General features: G+C 49.4%; 4 protein-coding genes across 4 annotated transcripts; 2 read left to right on the top strand and 2 right to left on the bottom strand.

Annotated features, from left to right (window-relative positions):
• Positions 1–276: 276 nt before the first annotated feature.
• Positions 277–1,753, top strand: GGI43DRAFT_26440 (TOM complex pore protein TOM40). Its single transcript, XM_083201018.1, has 3 exons — positions 277–760; positions 834–1,481; positions 1,539–1,753. The coding sequence occupies exons 1-3, from the start codon at positions 452–454 to the stop codon at positions 1,644–1,646; spliced, it is 1,065 nt and encodes a 354-aa protein (XP_083066441.1). The 5' UTR covers positions 277–451; the 3' UTR covers positions 1,647–1,753.
• Positions 1,754–2,736: 983 nt separating this feature from the next.
• GGI43DRAFT_26604 (ubiquitin carboxyl-terminal hydrolase-domain-containing protein) lies at positions 2,737–5,738 on the bottom strand. Its single transcript, XM_083201026.1, has 5 exons — positions 5,600–5,738; positions 5,498–5,539; positions 5,063–5,440; positions 4,236–5,013; positions 2,737–4,180 (listed from the first exon to the last, which is right to left on the bottom strand). The coding sequence occupies exons 1-5, from the start codon at positions 5,666–5,668 to the stop codon at positions 2,883–2,885; spliced, it is 2,565 nt and encodes an 854-aa protein (XP_083066440.1). The 5' UTR covers positions 5,669–5,738; the 3' UTR covers positions 2,737–2,882.
• A 2,201-nt stretch (positions 5,739–7,939) lies between these two features.
• GGI43DRAFT_26219 (mitochondrial 54S ribosomal protein uL5m) lies at positions 7,940–9,347 on the top strand. The gene is made up of 3 exons (XM_083200997.1): positions 7,940–8,287; positions 8,344–9,037; positions 9,102–9,347. The coding sequence occupies exons 1-3, from the start codon at positions 8,031–8,033 to the stop codon at positions 9,225–9,227; spliced, it is 1,077 nt and encodes a 358-aa protein (XP_083066439.1). The 5' UTR covers positions 7,940–8,030; the 3' UTR covers positions 9,228–9,347.
• GGI43DRAFT_391327 (Hsp70 nucleotide exchange factor FES1) lies at positions 9,266–10,418 on the bottom strand. Its single transcript, XM_083204426.1, has one exon. The coding sequence runs from the start codon at positions 10,133–10,135 to the stop codon at positions 9,467–9,469; it is 669 nt and encodes a 222-aa protein (XP_083066438.1). The 5' UTR covers positions 10,136–10,418; the 3' UTR covers positions 9,266–9,466.
• Between the last annotated feature and the right edge of the window lie 1,893 nt (positions 10,419–12,311).

Genomic DNA, 12,311 nt, shown 5'->3' with positions numbered 1-12,311 from the left:
ACAAATACAGAGAATCTCAAAGCAAGTACAGGTACAAAGGCACCACCAGCCACGTGCCCCGCGGCCATCGGCTCCGGATTATCGCACTGCCCGCCACTGAAAAAAAGGCTGAAAGTTTGACGCACGCAACCTGGCAGCGTCACAAAGTGGCTCGTGCAGCTCCCGCAGGCTACTGACAAACTGGGTCAGTTGAAAATTATTCTCAACGACTCCATCCCATTATAGCCGCCTTCGGAGCTTGACACTGCGCTTCTTGCGGCAGAGCAGCAAACATCTACAACCGAGGCTTGTGTGAGGCCTTGCATAATCTTTAATACGCCAATAACTTCTTCGCTCCTCTCACTGGCGCAGCGAGGCGACTCGGTTTCTTCGTCTGTCATCTGCGGTCCCTCTCTTCGCCCACCGGTTTTCACTCGGCTCGGCTCCAGAGCCGCCACATAATACCGCCATAATGGCCACCCCCGTGGACACATTGCGGTCCCTCGTCTTCTCCAACCCCGTCGCCGCTACAATAGGAGATGCCCTCAACTACTTCTCCGAGCGGAGGGCAAAGCTCGGCCTGAGCAACCCTGGCACAATCGAGTCATTGTCCAAGGAAGTCCAGCGCGATGTCTTCCTCAACAACTACATGTTCACCGGCATCCGTGCCGATCTGACAAAGATCTTCAGCATGGCGCCGCTGTTCCAGGTGTCTCACCAGTTCGCAATGGGTGAACGCATTAACCCGTACACCTTTGCTGCCATGTACGGTACCGGCAAGGTAAGCATCATTGCATTGGAATCCGCGCACAGGTTAGTGTCGGCTTGATAACTAATTCCGAGTTCAACTCCAGGTCTTCTGCCAAGGCAACATTGACAACGAGGGTTCTCTCTCCGGCCGCTTCAACTACCGATGGACCGACAAGTTGGTTTCCAAGTCCCAGCTGTCCATTTCTCCTGGCGGCCAGGACATGGCCCAGTTCGAACACGAGTATACTGGCAATGACTTCAGCGCATCTCTCAAGATGCTCAACCCCTCTTTCCTCGAAGGCGGCATGACTGGCATCTACATCGGAAGTTACCTTCAATCCATCACCCCCAAGCTCGCTCTCGGTATGGAAACCCTCTGGCAACGCCCCGCTCTGACTCAGGGTCCCGAATGTGCCGTCTCCTACTGCGCTCGATACAAGGCCGCCGACTGGGTCGCCACTGCTCAATTGCAAGCTGCTATGGGAACTGTCAATGCCTCTTACTGGCGAAAGCTGTCTGACAAGGTTCAAGCCGGTGTTGATCTGAGCCTTGGCCTCGTCCCCTCTCCCGGTGGTATGATGGGTGGTGGCCTGCAAAAAGAGGGCGTTACCACCATCGGTGCCAAGTACGATTTCCGCATGTCCACTTTCCGAGCTCAGGTCGACTCCAAGGGTAAGCTGAGCTGCCTGCTGGAGAAGCGCGTCGCTCCCCCCGTCATGATGACCTTTGCCGCTGATATTGACCACTTTACGGTATGTGTACCATAATTACAAGAGACAAAATATATCCAAAACTAACTGTCCATTTAGCAACAAGCTAAGCTTGGCCTCGGTGTCTCGATTGAGGCTGCCCCCGAAGAGCTCCAAGACCAGCAGGAGGCTCTGGGCAGCCAGGCTCCTCCCAACATTCCATTTTAAAAAAGCCACGACCGGAAACTCCCAGCGCATCACGGAATCCATAATTGGATCTTGATTGATAGACGACTAATGTAGTAGGACCGCTGGCCAACGGAAGGACGAGTATTCATCTCTTCTCCGCCTCACTCACGACTGTCTGATTAGTAAAGAAAAAGAAAAGAAAAAGAAGAAAAAAAAACACGAAGAGGAAAATCTTTCTATCGCTATATATTTGATGATGAATATCGTTTCTTTTTTGGTCCTGGCCCATACCTCTCTACATAACGACGGGAGAAAGGATGGAAAGCGAAGGGAACGAAGAAAAGAAGAAAAATCCCCATTCTTTGAAGACCTTTCTCACAGGAGGGTTAAATCAACGCCAATTGGAGAAATGGGGATGGGGAGCTTGTATGTGACATTTTTTATGACTGTGACTCTCCAATTCTTTTAGGGGAGAGGACTTTTATGGCCTAAGATTACAACACATCTATCCTACCTAGATCTGTAACTCTTGGTACATATTTCTCTGCCTCCCCGTGTATATTACAACTTTTTCCAAGACCGGTGCATTCGTGCAGTGGGCTCGGGCGGGAAACGGGCGGTATGTAAAGCATTTGGGAATGTCCGTCAATTTTTTTATTTTTGGATGGGATGGGCTATGTTGTAGGGAGCATGCGCACACGAGAACCAAAAAAAGGGGGGCGGAAAGGAGTTTTTTAAGTACGGCATGTTGGCGAAAAAGGGTCCAAGTTTACATACTTGCTTTTCATGCTGAATGTACAAGAAAGATAGAGAAATGACGAGCTTGAATGTAATAAATGAACAAGATTCACTGTGAAAAGGAGTACGCTATGAGCTTCTGGCTGAGCATCGTTTAAGAAAATGAGACATTCATTGCTACTCCCAAGGTATATATAAAAATGCAATTGAATCAGTTCAGCTCTCCCATAAAACAAGCTCCCCATCCCACCAACGCCGTGGTATCTTAATATATAAACTGTGTTTTCTTCTTCTTTCGATTTATCGGTACCAGCAAGTAGCCCGTGAAGACTCCCAGTAGTCCGATATTCATGTCATTCCGACACTGTAAAACACGATTCTTTCATATCATGATTGTTGTTTTTTCTGTCTTTGGAAAAAAATATATATATCCAAGTCAAAAAAAGGAAAAGCGCTTGCCACCCTACCGTATTTTGTCCGTCCCATAATGCTATTGTAAGCCATTTGCTATCATCTAAAACTGCGAGAGCTCGCTCGTCACATAACGATGCACTCCCGCTCAGGTTGATCTCCCGACTTCTGCTTTTCGTTCTTCTCTTTGGACTTTTTCCTTTTATGCTTGTGCTTCTCTGCCTTCTCTATTTTGTCATGCTTGTCATGCTTTTCAGCCTTTTCAGATTTCTCATTTCTATCCGACTTTTCATTACCAGGGGGGTGGTGCAGTTGCTTTTCTAGCGAACTGGGGGAGGCTGGCTGAGGACTTGTGCTCGCTTGACCTATCGAGGTGGTAGACGAAATACTCAGCACCGGTGGCTCAGGCAGCGGCTCTTTGCTGGTCTTGATCAACCCCCCAAAGCGACTGAGGTTAAGGCTGATACGGCCTTCGCCTGATTGACTGCCTGGGCGACTCTGCTTATTCAGATTGAAGCGTGATGCGGCGCGTGACAATCTGGACGATGTTGATTCATCAGCCGGTGTTATGGCAGGCGATTGAGGATCTGGTGTTATGGATGGCGTATGAGCAGTAGAGTCCGTGAGCGCCTCGCTCTGGCGACGCGACATCACAGATTCCACGTACGACCCTCCAAAGTTGAGACTTATACCTTCCAGCCATTTACGCGAAGGTCGCTCGACATCGGCGGAAAGTCGGATGCTGGGAGGCTTGCTTTGCCCCAAGCGACTAGTCGAAGCTGAGGCTTGATGTTCGTGGTGCGCTGCCAATATATGGGTTGAGCTAGCAGGCGTTTCTTCGCTAGTCGCTGAGTGTTGAATCTCGAGACTGTTCTTTGATTCATCGTAGGATGGCGGCCGCCCAGTGTCTGTGCTTTCAGAAGCATCGACCATGGGTACGATCTGGTAGAACAACAGATATGGCATCTCGACCTTCAATGATTCTTTAATATCGTCGACAAACGTGACTCTGTTGCCGATATCTAGATCATCAAATTTCACCCACTGAGCTTCCTCATAATCTGGAGGCGGATCGAAATCATGCCTTCTGTTATCCGTTAGGAGTTTAGGGGCGACTCTCGCAAAGGCAATGTAGTGGCCGCTTTGCAAAGAATCGCCTCGATGGCAGACGATAGATTGCAGGACGAGCTTATATTCCGTTGCCAATCCGTTGATCTCCTCTTCAATGTTCGGTCCATCAGCTAGCATAAAATGCGGAAGTCGCATGCTCTCTGGGATATCAATGTATGTATTAAGACGCTTTGGATGGCCAGTCTCGGTCATAGCATATCGCTTTAAACAAATGCCTACTACAGGGCGCTGGTCAAAGTTCATTGCCACTTCGACATCGTTGCGAGGCTCCGTGCTATTAACCGCATGCCAAGCTGCGCACGATGTTAGTTGAAAGGAATTGATTACCAGCAAAGATTGTATACATACGAATTAATCGGAAGAACTGCCAGGCAGGTATTGTAACCGCCTTGACAACAGTTGATCCTTTCCCACTGAGCCTCTTGCGAAGCGTACTGGTCTCGGAACCCGTTGGGCGTCCCCCATTATCAAGCATTACCCGCTGGATGACGCTGGCCGACCTATGTCTAGCCGTCATCCTAGAAGAAGGCCCCGCTATTTGATCGCTTGCATTGCTCAATACACTAGATGATTGCGGTGTATCAGTGGGAGCGTCGTTTTGGCTCGTACCGTTGACTTGTTCTGATACAGAGGCTTCTTCTTTGTCTTCGTCTTTTTCCAGCAGAGGATCCGCCCGCGGCGTCAACGGTGACATGTCAATTGGAGATGAGGATATCGCTGTGGGTGTCAAAGCACTTTCTTCATCCCTAATCAACCGAATTTGATTCGGGATTGATAGTGTAGGAATCGCGCCTGGGCTGCCGTCCTCCGCAATCGATTTCTTTGCTTCTTCGCTATCTCTGAGCACGTCAACTTGAGTATTGAAATACTCTTCTAGGCAGTCTTCTAGCTTAATGCCGTTTCCATCGGTATCTGCCGGCACCGCTAGATTCAGTAGCCTCTCGTAGACAACTTTGTGGTCATCTTCGTCATGTCTCCCTTGGTGGAAGAGATCAACCTGGAGCGAGAGGAGGGGTAATTCTAGCTTTTCCGTGAGGAAAGCAAAGGCTTCTGAGGTATCCTGCTGTTCCAAGAAACGAGCGTCCAGCCAGCCGCATTCAGCCATGGTGTCTTGTATTAATTTAGTCTACGCAAGTTAGTAAATTGACCAATTTCTCAGAATGTTTGTTCCTCACTAAATCTGTGCGAATGAGTCTGCCTGTCCGTAGCATGTTAACCCAGATACGTAGAAGCGTGACCAGCCTATTCCTGGGATCTTCTGCTGGAAATTGGTTCTTGAGCATGCACTCGAAAGCATCTAGCTTGGAGAACATGGCGAAGAGCAGAGCATCTATGTAACAGGTAACAGCGCTGCGGTTCTCAGCACCAACCATATGGACGCTTGGGTCATAGGGTAGAATAACCCCAGAGGAGGATTTTTGTTCGATATCGATGAATTCCGTAGTACGCTGTGGATCGCCATTTGCGTATTTGGTAACCAAGATATCTTGGATATGCTCGACGGTGATATTCGTAATGTTGAGTGCATCTAACCGTCGTTGGATATCCTCAATCTGCTCATGGTTAACATTTGCTTGGTATGAATTGGAGACTTTGATAGAGCATCGCACCTTGGCGGCTTCTTTTGTGGCTTCCGCGTCATTTTGGATAGCCTGTCTTGAATGGTCAGGCTTGAATAAAGACCGAAATGTCTCAGCTGCGAGAGGACGTGCCTGCCAGCGAGAAAGGAGATTGGTCAGCCACGACCATTTCTCTTTGGGATATTTGGGTTTGAACGCCATAATGATCCATTTTCAAGGAAGAGTATGGGAGATATGGGGGATATGGTGCTTTTAGAGTGGGAGTGGCTCTTTACCTTGTTTGCAGGAGGGGCAGACTTGCTACGATGATGCTCGCCGCTCTTATCGCGCAGGCTAAGAAACTTCCTTGGAAATTCCTTCATGATGTACCGCTATGGCGGGCTTTGTCCCGAATATGTGGAGGAAGTGGGAAACAGGCTCGCGCGGCGTGGAGCGAGAGAAGAGGCGTACGGTACGCCCCCATCATAGGGCGAGACGAATCTCGGCGAGGCGCTGGTGGAGCAAGATTCGGGACGATAGTTTGCTGCAGATATATCTGTCTTTATCGTGGATATATGCCCTCCTCCTTTCTCTCTTCGTTTCGTTGGCGTAATGCTTAATTCGAGGTATCAGCTACCTGTCTGGAGATTTGCAACGGCTGGTCCAGCTCGGGGAGAAATGCTGCGCCACAGGTGTCGGGGCGTCGCTGAGAACAAGGCGCGGCTGGATACGGGGGAAAGTAAGGCCAAGAGGCGCTTCAAGAACCGAACTTTGCAAAGGGCGCAGTCGGACGAGGTGACGAGGTGGCAGGAAGTAAATGTTGTGTCGCGCAACAAATGGATGCTCGAGCGGTTCCAGGTTCAAATAAGAACATGAAGCGAGTGCTAAAACTAGTGGTTCGTGTTGGCTGATGTTACAGTGGCGGGGGCGGGACATCCGGGTGGATCATATGCTGCCAGGGGATGGATAGGTGGCTGTAGGGGCGATACAAGCGTCTAAAGAGCGCTATAACGCGGCATGATACTGCGCTGAGGTGGCACCTGCGACATGCCATCGATCCTTTTGCAGTCCCATTGAGAGATTTACATGAGATCGCAGTGTTTTGTTGAGGCTGGTACCCATCGCATCGCAGCTGGATCCGCAGGGACCCTTTGGCGCTTCCAGCTCTCATCACCAATCACCTGCGCCCTGCACTACACGGCGGGCAACACCATCGGGCTTCGCCTCAGGGCCGGGCCCGCGAATACGGCTGCCTTGGCCTGCGTCGGAATCTTACACAGGCCCAAGCTGTCTACTATGTAGCTACCTACCTACCTTACAGTCCTTACGCGGTGCTAAGGCGGCCTTTTGCCAGCTTGTAGTTCTCGTGCCTCGCAAGACTGACTTTTTCTGCGGCCTCGTGGCCTGCGTACGAATGCCCTACGTAATTCTATGGCGAATGCTCAAGGCAGGCGATTTCTGGCCCCTTCGACCGCATTTTCGCATATCTAAGCGGCTTGCTAATCTCCACTCGTCGCAGTCATGTTACCGATATAGAGTCAAGATAAATCTCTCTTTAGACTTGGGCGGAACAGGCGGGGAGCGTGACAAGCGAGGACCTGAGCTTACGGCCACATATATTCTAGGACGTTCGCTATAGTATTGTTTACTAACAATGCCAGCGGATCTTTTTCGTGCTCTAGTCTAGCTACTCCCCGTCACGAGCCTATTCAAAAGTCACTGAGCGCTGGCTGGAGATTAGAAGAGGGCGAACAACGTCATTTCCATTTGTGCTACCCAAGACCAGGCATTAAGCCCCGGAGGCGTGCCGAATGGAGGAAGCTTTCTAGCGAAGTTATCTTGAAGTACCATCAAGTATTTGCCATTTTTATTTACCGAGCAAACGCAACTTGTGTTGTGCTAAATTAAGCATCAGCGGCTTTTTTTATCCCTATGGCGTGACGAAAAGGCGTCGGATCTGCAAAAATAGCAGTCGCTAAAAAGTGGCTTAGGCTTTAAGATTCTTGACGGGCCACTGAAAATAGAAGGACACATAACGTCTTGGGTAAATACCATCCATTTGTTCACGATGTATCAGGTCTTTTGTTTATTTTGACTTTGTACTTTGACGCAAACCGTAAATATTGCTGGAGAGAACCCATGGGATAGAGATCGAGCTGCAATGGCGACTTACACGCCGGCACTCCCAGCACTTTCATACAGTGTTACCTTCATTACGTACTTTTCAGCAAGAAGAGAGCTCACTTCATAGGTCTATTAGCCATCCTAAAATAGCTTAATTCCTAGTAAATTTGATCAATTTCAACTGTTCCTGGCCAGATCTGTCACCTCTCTTCCGTGAAACCGCTGTCCATTGGTGCCGAGATCTCGTTTATTTCGGAGTGCGGGCCGAGCTGCTTCTGCACCGCCACACATCTTCCGAGATGTGTGGCCGCAGTGTGGCGCCAACCCTGGCGGGATTAGCCTGTGGCTAGTGCCTAGCAGAGGTTAGCAATTGGAAAATTCCCGTTGTCTCGAAGTAAGTGGTGGGTAGATCGAGAACTTCCTACGACGAGGCATTGAACCCTTTGCTTTGGGCTTGACAATGGCGGCTTCCCGAGAAGGCGTTCGCCTGGCGAGAGCCTTGAGGCAAAAATTGCCAATTCACCAGTCTGCTCCGCTATGCGCAAGAGGATTTGCCTCGACCAGAGTGGCACAGAATGCGACTGTGAAATCAGACAACATCGCTGATATCGAATCAACATCTTCATTTTCGACGCCGCAGCCTAGCAAGGATGTCCTTAAAGCTTTCGAAGAGTCACAGCAGCAGGGCAAAACAGAAAGAAGGCTCCCTGGTAACCGGTGGGTGCTGCCTCTGCAAATTCATGCCGCAGAGCTTTGCTAATAATGAATACTAGATACCAGTACCATCCCCCCAAATACAATCGAGGCCCTCTGCACCCAGTCCAGGCACCACCCTCGTCCGATCCGACTGCTCGTGACTTCGTTCCTGGACCTTTCAGCTTCCCTCGCTTGAAGCACACATATGATAGCACTATTGCGCCCGACCTTCTGACCCTCACATACAACCATACCCCTCCTGGGACAGTACCAGTCGAATCGCAAAAGGGAGTTTTGCGCCAATGGGACGGATCTTCTCCGTACCATAAGAACCGACCAAGCAGAGGACCAAGAGGTGGAGGCTCGTCAAGACTTGGAATATTGGAGCGAGATATCTCCTGGCGTAACATTCCTGAGATCGAGGCTGTCACTATCAACTCCTATGCTCCTCTGGCCGCCGACAACAAGGAGTACCTTCATGTCGCTCGAGCCGTTGTCCAGGCCATCAGCGGCCAGTTTCCCGATGTCACGACCGTGAAGCACAACGTCATCCACTGGGGTGTCCGAAAGGGATCAAAGGCCGGTGCCAAGACCACTCTGCGCGGCGGTGCGGCTTACGACTTTGTCGATAAGCTGGTGACGTTGGTTCTGCCCAAGATCAAGGATTGGCCGGGTATCAAAGCCTCCAGCGGTGACGATGCGGGTAACATTGCTTTTGGCATGAAGCCTGCCTGGATGTCGTATTTCCCCGAGATTGAGTTCAACTACGATGTAAGTGGGAAGCAGGCAGAATGTCCTTGTTTACGAGCCCTCACAGCTAACATTTTGGCAATAGATGTATCCTCCTAAGCTGATGCCTGGTTGCGATATTTTCATTCACACCACTGCTACTTCCGATAGGCAAGGAAGGTTGCTCATGGAAGCATTGGGATTCCCTTTCTACGGAAAGGTTACGCATTGATGAACATCACATACTTTGGAGAATGGTTGAAATAAAAATTTGCGGGGGATATATAAAATGTATAACAGGTGTATCGTAAAAGCCATAGTCGTTAGATACAATGTATGAATATTGTAGGGTACCTCTATTCGTAAGTCCCTACTAGTTGATTTATCCAAGACTTGTAGAACGCCGCAACTCCGCCCAATGTCCTTTTTTTTTCTCCATTTCCCTTGAAAGCTATTTAACATGCCATATTTTTATGCCGAAGCCCCATTGGCGGCAGCCTTAACCTTTTCCCTGAGGCCCTGGATAACAACATCAACGGCTGCCATATCAGCAGCGTCTGTCTTGGCTGCAGTAAATCCTCGCTTATTCAATTCGTCCGCGCAGTGGTCCATAGAAGGCTGGTAATTTCTAACCGCAGAGCTCAGCGCATAGATTGCCTTGCGTCTGACGTCTTCAGCCTCATCTTCTTTCAGTGCCATCTCGATCAGAGGAATAACGCCGCCAATCGCTAGCAGGCGCTCTTGAGTGCGCTCGTTGTTCTGAACAGCGGTGCCGACGCACCAGGCCGCCATCTTGCGCAGCTCGCCCTCCTTGCTACCCAGTTGCTCGAGCAGCGGGGTCCACAGGTTAAGGTTGGCAATGTTGTTGGCGTTGTCGAGGTTCTCAATGAGCTGCTCAAAGTTGTCAAAGGCGATGACCTTGTTCTCCAGGGTAACCTCGGGGTCGCCGATGATCTCCATGGAGCCTTTCATGAGGTCGGCATCGGAAGGCCCTCCCATGAGAGCGGCCATAAGCTCCGGGGTGAGGTTGCTTGGCTGTGGTGCCTGGGCATTGGTTTCAGTGGAGGGGCCATTTTCGCTGTCTGTGGTGGTGTTCTGGATGCTCCATCGCAGGAGGTCGTTGAGTCGCTTGTCACCCATGGTAAATTATGTAGTAGTTTAGCGAGAATATGTGTGGGTATCTGTGTAATGAAGAGGGTGAAAGGATCAAGATATGGAGCAGCAATCTGGTCTGGGCAGTTTCTATAAAGTTGTTCGCCAAATCTCAAGTTTTTCCGCTTGAGTATTCATGCGGCTTCTGGAAACTTCAAGAACGCTCTAGTCTAAAAATGGTCTAGTGCCATAGAACAACGTTACAAGGGTTTGGTTCTAGTTGAATCCAGGGCTTGATCATCAGCTTCATTAATTAAACTGTTTATGAATCCAATTTCCGAGAACCAAAAGCTGGAAGTTAAATTATTGAGAGTATGTTTTCTACAATGTTTTAAGCTGCCTTTTAAGCTAGACAATTGTTTGTCGGCCTAGCATTTTGCAGTAGGAATCTCAGAGACAGGGAACAAAAATGCTACCCCACTTGTTCATCTCAGAACCCAGATGGTGGCTTTGCACTCCGAGTTCCGTAAGAGTGCTACCTGTAATCTGGCCGTCATAACCGTATATGCAACTATGCTTACTTAAATTGATACTTAATTTAGAATGAAGTTTGTCCTGCCCAAGGAGAGGACGAAAAAACAGGGACCGCAAAATGAAAATGCACATACACATAAAAACACAAACACAAAAGTCATTACAAGTTATCATTTGATATCCTCAGTAATAGAAATAGCAGTAGCAGCAGTAGCAGCAGTAGAGTCAGTAGAGTTAGTAGAGTCAGTAGAGTTAGTAGAGTCAGTAGAGGATAATAGAAGTACATGTAGTAAAGTAACAGTGTGTGTAGTAATATACGTCCCGCTTGCTACCGTTGGAACCAGTTGGTTCTGCAAGCATCCTGTATACAGCTATTTTGCTTGGCGTCATAGTGGTAGGATCTTATAGAATGACGTAACGTAGCGTCAAGCCCAACAAAGAGTTTCATACCTACCTACCTACCTCAAGTAAAAGGGATAATACTACTACTAGACACGAGCAGTAATGCTGTGATGTCTAGGTAGCCGGCAAGTACGCTATGTCTCCAGGCAGATGAATATAGAAACATTTAACCTTGGGCGATGGCGTAGCCTTAATTTGAAAGCCACGCGTTGTCTAGGAGCTAAGACAGTCTCAATGCTGTCACAGTCTCGCCTCGCCTCGCTTCGCCCGGCCTGCATTCTGAACCAAGTCGACTGCAGCGCTACGCACCATGCAGCTTTGGATCTCCCGGGAGATCTTGATCCAGCTCTTAAGCGGCTAGGAGTTTGCACTCTCCAGAGAGAGAGCTAACGGCTTCACTGCCTGATACCCTACACAGTTTATATCATCCAAAGATGATTTATCCACATACCTCACGTGATGGCCCGAGTCTATTGAATTCGAGCTGAGCATGTTTAGGGCGGCAATGCCACTAACCGCAATAAGGTCGAGCAGAGCCCCCTCCGCAGCGATGTGTTGGCGCGGCCAAACGAGCTTGGCTGGGGAAATTTGATAGCGAAAAGGGGGCTAAAAACCGTCATCAGCTTCTTTTGGTGCGCCTCTGCTTACTGGTACATGCCCAAGAGGCTGGCGTATTACGCATTCGATGAGCGGATAAATCTGGGGATTTGGAATGCAAGGTGCCTAACTCGAAGATTCACTTGAATGCTGCTGCCTTCGAGTGTGTGAGTGTTGAAAGTTGCTGTAATCTTTCTGCCTAGTAGCAATAAACTTGATTCAAGTTTGGAATCTCGTTGCAGGGGCCTGCGCAGAGCACGGGAAATTGACAGCCATCAGGAGAAGGAGGCTCTGTGTAGAGAAGATTAGGGAGCCTTTGGCATGCTACCAAGGAAGAGAGAGCACTATCTATTTTCTGTCTCTCCCAGGCAGTTGGTACGACGTAGTCAGCAGCAAAAGCCCGAAGTTCCTACCAGCCACACATTGTATGTACCCCCTTAATAATCGGCTGTCATCGAGCTTAGGAGAAGGAGGGGCTATCAATTGGGAGCTTCACAAAAGTGCCCCTCCCTGAGCATCATCGCATGCCTGGCTCGCCCGTCGGGATGGGAAGCTCTGTCTACATTCCGTAATACCGCTGAAACCGAATGTTAACTAGGAAAGACAGTTGTAGAGACAAGGCAGCCATTTTTTGCCATCGAATTGCCTCAGCCTTGGCGGGTTGCGTACTGGGACGCGTACGATGAGACAC

This window comes from Trichoderma evansii, assembly GCF_050947405.1.
Source record: "Trichoderma evansii strain SZMC 28006 chromosome Unknown GGI43scaffold_1, whole genome shotgun sequence".
In the NCBI taxonomy this organism is placed as follows: Eukaryota; Fungi; Ascomycota; class Sordariomycetes; order Hypocreales; family Hypocreaceae; genus Trichoderma; species Trichoderma evansii.
Note: the sequence above shows the minus strand (reverse complement) of the source record. Positions and strands in the feature narration are given on the sequence as shown.

Excerpts from the sequence above, each read along its gene's own strand:
- GGI43DRAFT_26440 (XM_083201018.1), top strand. The coding sequence starts at position 452 with ATGGCCACCCCCGTGGACACATTGCGGTCCCTCGTCTTCTCCAACCCC. Across the intron at positions 761-833 it reads CCATGTACGGTACCGGCAAG|GTCTTCTGCCAAGGCAACAT; the intron begins GTAAGCATCATT and ends GTTCAACTCCAG. Across the intron at positions 1,482-1,538 it reads CTGATATTGACCACTTTACG|CAACAAGCTAAGCTTGGCCT; the intron begins GTATGTGTACCA and ends CTGTCCATTTAG.
- GGI43DRAFT_26604 (XM_083201026.1), bottom strand. The coding sequence starts at position 5,668 with ATGGCGTTCAAACCCAAATATCCCAAAGAGAAATGGTCGTGGCTGACC. Across the intron at positions 5,540-5,599 it reads ATCTCCTTTCTCGCTGGCAG|GCTATCCAAAATGACGCGGA; the intron begins GCACGTCCTCTC and ends CATTCAAGACAG. Across the intron at positions 4,181-4,235 it reads GCAGTTCTTCCGATTAATTC|CTTGGCATGCGGTTAATAGC; the intron begins GTATGTATACAA and ends CATCGTGCGCAG.
- GGI43DRAFT_26219 (XM_083200997.1), top strand. The coding sequence starts at position 8,031 with ATGGCGGCTTCCCGAGAAGGCGTTCGCCTGGCGAGAGCCTTGAGGCAA. Across the intron at positions 8,288-8,343 it reads AGAAGGCTCCCTGGTAACCG|ATACCAGTACCATCCCCCCA; the intron begins GTGGGTGCTGCC and ends AATGAATACTAG. Across the intron at positions 9,038-9,101 it reads AGATTGAGTTCAACTACGAT|ATGTATCCTCCTAAGCTGAT; the intron begins GTAAGTGGGAAG and ends TTTTGGCAATAG.
- GGI43DRAFT_391327 (XM_083204426.1), bottom strand. The coding sequence starts at position 10,135 with ATGGGTGACAAGCGACTCAACGACCTCCTGCGATGGAGCATCCAGAAC.